General features: G+C 60.7%; 2 protein-coding genes across 2 annotated transcripts in view; both read right to left on the reverse strand.

Moving 5' to 3' along the window:
* Positions 1 to 2,574, reverse strand: part of RNPEPL1 (arginyl aminopeptidase like 1) — a 12,325-nt gene extending 9,751 nt beyond the window's left edge. The window contains exon 1 of the mRNA XM_049614455.1: positions 2,560 to 2,574. Coding sequence (XP_049470412.1) covers positions 2,560 to 2,574 — 15 coding nt within the window. The remainder of the gene's footprint in view (positions 1 to 2,559) is intronic.
* Positions 2,575 to 2,723: 149 nt separating this feature from the next.
* The window catches only part of DUSP28 (dual specificity phosphatase 28), a 2,521-nt gene continuing 567 nt past the window's right edge, over positions 2,724 to 4,677 (reverse strand). Inside the window, exon 2 of the mRNA XM_049614546.1 lies at positions 2,724 to 4,535. Within this exon, the coding sequence (XP_049470503.1) occupies positions 4,380 to 4,535 (156 nt within the window). The 3' untranslated portion in view covers positions 2,724 to 4,379. The remainder of the gene's footprint in view (positions 4,536 to 4,677) is intronic.

The following is a 4,677-nucleotide window of genomic DNA, read 5'->3' on the forward strand; positions in this document are numbered from 1 at the left end:
GGTGGCGGCGGGGCGCGGGCACAACAGGAAGTCGCGCCGGGAGCCGCCCGGCCCGGCCCCGTGCCGTGCACCGCCCCGCTCGGGCTCCGCTCGGCCGCCGCCGGGGGCGCTGTGCGCGGGGCCGGGCCCGGGGAGCCGGGGACGCCGTGCGCACGGGACCGGGGCGGGGCGGCCGAGGGAGCTGGGCGCCGAGGGGGACCGGAGGTCCGGGGCGCTCCTCCGGGGGCCGGGCCGGGGAGCCGGAGGCTCTGGGAGCCGGGGACGCCGGGTGCAGGTCCGGGGCGCAACGTGTGAGGGGTTGGGACGCCGTGCGCGAGGCGGGGCTGGGAGCCGGGAGAGCTGTATGCGGGGGGCCCGGGGACACTGTGCGCGGGGACGGGTACTAGGTGCGGGGCGGGCCAGCAAGCCGGGGAGGGGGGTGTCGTGCACTGGGGGACCGGGGCGCACAGGGGCCTGGGTGCACCGGGTGGCCAAGCGGCATCCCAAGCCCTGTGCGCTTCTCTCCCGGCTTCTCAGGGCTGCTGTGAGACAGGTTCCTAGGGATAGTGGCTGCTTAGTGCGGTCTCTGCTTGTGCAAAGCCCGGAAGTGTATACACCCCTCCCCCCGCGCCCCCCTCCATCGTGAGGCCAGTAGTCTGTGTTGCGGAGCCTGGGGGCCTTAGGACTGTGCTGTCATATAAGGTAGTAGTAGCCGCATGTGGCTGTTTAGATTTAGCCAAAATGTTAAGTTTATTCCTCCGTGGCACTAGCCATAGCTCAAGGTCTCCAACCAGTGTGTGGCTAATGGCGACCGTACTGGATGGAGTAGATGTTCGTTCTGTTGGACAGTGCTGCCTAGAGGGCCCGCAGGGCCCCGGAGACGAGATTGTTGTTTAGGAGGTGGCGTTGGGGCGGTAACAGGGATCTGGTCTGCCCCCGTGCCACCTTGCAGGGTCCTGTCCCGCGGCCTGGATCCAGAGGAGAGGGCTGCAGACCATTGAGGAGGTGCGGATGCCCAGTGAGCAAACATCAGGTGGATCTCGAAGCCTTGGAATGTGAGGGGCCACCCTCTGAATGTAAGAATTCAGATCTTTGGGGAGAAGGGGCTTTTTGGCCCGGGAGGGCATCCAGGAACTTCACACACCTCTTTTCTCTGCTCAGTTGTGGTGTGGGACAGAAGTTGCTCCTGACCAAGGCATCATCCCCGAGTAATATTTAACCCTTCTGGACTCCGTCCCGGTCTGTAACCCATGTGATGGTGCCCACCGTCCTCCCTGGGGGTGGGGGAGGGGTGGGGAAGGATGGAGCATGTGCACTGAGACGTTGCTTTAATTTTCCCATGGGTGCTCGGGTCCCCATGTGTGTCCTCTTAGCAGGGGTAACACAACCTCCCTGTTGGGGCACCTGGCTCAAACTCACCAGGAGCCCCGGGGCTCACACAGCCACTTGAAGGAGGAGGTCAGTCCTATGTCTGAGACTCGAGAGAGGAGAGCGGGGGTCTGAATGGTCCTCACCAAGTTCAGGTGGCCCAGTTCCCGCCCAGGTGGCAGTGGCCCCGAAGTGCCAAGGGCGGAGGGTTTCAGATGGCACTCCCAGTTTTATGAGCTTCTCAGAGCCCCTTCCCCCAGGCCAGGTGGTCGGGGCTGGAAGGACATCATCAGGACTGCACATGGGTGCCCACACTAGCCTGCCCCAGCCCCCCCTCAGGCGGGTCGACCAACCATCTGTGCCCTCAGAAGCCATCAGGGGCTTCTTGCCCTCCTGGTCCCCTGGACTTGGGGGAGCAGGGGTTACATCTCATCCCTTCCCTGCTGGAGGGCCCTGGGCATCTCCCCAAGGTGAGTTCTGCACACAGGGTGGAGGGAGGAGAGGTTACCACCTCTCCTCCCAGAGTGGGGGCACCTGCTACCCCCTATTTATGTCAGGAACCAACACAAGCCAGTTTTAGAGCAGACACATGTGTTATGCAGTAGTATTCCCCTCCTGACTGTGAGGCCCACAGATGGGGATGCTGTCGCTGTCCCCATCCTTCACCCTGTCTCTGCCCTTCAGGGGACAGAGCCGTCAGCACGGCCCCACGGCCCTTCCCTGTAGCCCATCTGGCTGTCCTCTCTCTCTCCTTGCCCTGCCTCCAGGGAGAGGAAGGTAGAAGTTGGGGCCATCAGAGGCTGGGGCTTCTCCCACAGGAACTTTCGTACTTTAGTTTTCTGGTGATCAAGTCCTGGCTGGCCTGGGTGGGCTGAAGTAGTTGACGCTCTGCCTGTGCCCCAGCCTTCCAAGCCTAATGCTCACGGATGGGCACCACCGTTCAAGTGTGGCATGCTAGGGAGGGGAGCAGGTCCCCGGCCTCTCCTGCCAGGCGGATGTGCAGGCAGGCGGAGGTCCTCGGGAGAGCTGACCTCTGCCAAGAGCCGCAGTGAGATGGTTCTCAAACAGAGCTGGTGGGATAAAACACTGACGGGACCCACAGGTCTTTCAATCTGGCCCAGCTCTTGCACCTTTGGTACCTGGAGCCAGGGCAGCCCGCCAGGGGGGTGTCCTATGAGAGGTACATGGACGTGGTGGGGGGGGTCCCATCACAAGCGCCATGGACATGGTGGCTAAGAAGCTGGGTGCAGGTCCTGGCGAACTGCTCAGCTCGCCTGCCAAGTGGAGACGTGGCAACAGCTTCCTCACGGCAAGGGGTTGACGGAAAGGCGACACGAGGTGCGAGGCGCTTGGAGGGAGTCGCGGCAGCAGGCAAGCCCTTTGTAAAGGTGGTAGAAACCGGCTTGGCTGCAGGGAGCCACAGAGCCACGTGGAGAGGGGCTGGGCGCCAGCTACCAGCTGTGGTGCATGTGCTGAGCCGGGGCCAACGCAGGGGGGTCAGAGCTCAGGTGCAGGTGTAAGCGGGGTGGGGAGGGAGCCCCTTTCACAACCATCTCCATGCCTCCTGGTGTGAGCTTCCCATCGGACAGCTTTGGGCTCTGCTGAGTCAGGGGTTCCGTTCCCAGGTGGCATGTTTCCACCAGGGACACGCACGTTCCCCTGGATGGCGCGCTGGGACACCGGCTGGCTGTTCCAGGCTCCCCGGGCCACTGACACAGCGGGCAAATCAGGGGTTGCTCTGCTGGGTGGAGGGACTGATCCTGTCTTGCCGGGAGGAGGACACTGAGCTCAGGACATTCTCCTGATGCGTCCGGTAATCCCGCTCGTGTGGTAGGTGATGGCGGCCACAGCAGTAACACAAGCAGGGCCACTCAGGGCCCTTCAGAATGAAGGCGTGAGTCATCTCACCGGGAAAGACTAGGACCAGCGAGGTGCTGGCTGAGGAGAAAGGGAACATGAAATGACTAGCGGCAAGAGGAAATGTTAAAAACTGATTGTGATATTTTATCAATTACCTTATTATGTATACAGTAGCATATATTTAGCAGGGACTGTATTCTTTGTAACTCGCATTATAGCCCAGTTTCCCCTTTTTATTCTTTCCCTTTCCTATTTAAGGAGTGTTGATGGTGATTAATTTTTTTTAAGTTTATTTATCCTGAGCGAGGAGAAAGAGCGAGTGAGCAGGGGAGGGGCAGAAAGAGAGGGAGAGAGAGAATCCCAAGCAGACTCCACACTGTCAGCAGAGAGCCTGACATGGGGCTCAAATTCACAAGCTGTGAGATCATGACCTCAGCTGAAACCCCGAGTCAGACGCTTAACTAAGTCACGCAGGCGCCCTACGGTGATTGATTTTCTACAGTCTTTAGGCCATAGGAACCAGGTGAGGGGTGTCTGAACCAAAAGAGGAATCAACACACTCAGATGCACAGGTGGCCAGTGCGTCTTTGAGATGATGGTGGCTGCAGGATGTTAGGCTGTAAGATAGGAGGTGGGCACAGGCGCCCAGAGCCCCAAGGGTGCCCGTGCTAGGCTGTCACGCAGCCTCACATCCTGGCCTGTGTATGGTAGAAACTACAAGTCTGGGTCCCGTGCCGGATTCCAAGATGGGACCAGCATGAGGTCTGGGAAAAGCCCCTGTGGCCTTAACAGGTGGCAGGCAGTCAGGGCGGGGGTGGGGGGTTGGGTCTCCAGGACTCCTGTATTTCCCATCTCCTGACCTTGGCTCCCTGGCCTTGCTCTCTGTATTAAATACCTTCCTGCCTAAAATTTCTCAAGTGGTATTGACTTTCCTGACCAAGCCCTGTTGATAAACCTAAGGAAGGGATGCTCTCAGTCCCTTCCTAAGTGGATACGCTCCTGCAGTACCGTCAAAGGGCACAAGAGCTGCATTTAAGGTGAAATGTAAACTCTGTACGACAACGAGGAAGAAGGGAAGGGAGGAGGAAGATCATCCTCCAGGCAGCGCTTGAACTACCTTCAACTCCATGCGCCCTGCTTTGGGCGCTGGGTCATCTCCAAGGGTTGTAGGACTAGGGCTCATTCTGGAGCTCTTCTCTCGTTCGGGAGCCCGGTCCCGAGGGCTCCCCGGGCGGGCGGGACAGGGACTGCAGGACCTCCTCGTACTTCTGAAGCTGAGCCCAGAAACCCGGGTTGGGCTCGGCCACCGGGCGGGCGCTCTTCACCGCCTGAGAACAAGAAGGTTAGGTTGAACGCGGCGCCAAAGGTGCTCCGCACCTCTAACGCCCAGAGGCCCGCCGCACCTGGAAGGCCCGGCCCACCGGGCAGGTCCGTCCCACCCGGGGCCCCTCCTGGGAGCCCCGCCCCACC

Source organism: Panthera uncia, assembly GCF_023721935.1.
Source record: "Panthera uncia isolate 11264 chromosome C1 unlocalized genomic scaffold, Puncia_PCG_1.0 HiC_scaffold_3, whole genome shotgun sequence".
NCBI lineage: Eukaryota > Metazoa > Chordata > Mammalia > Carnivora > Felidae > Panthera > Panthera uncia.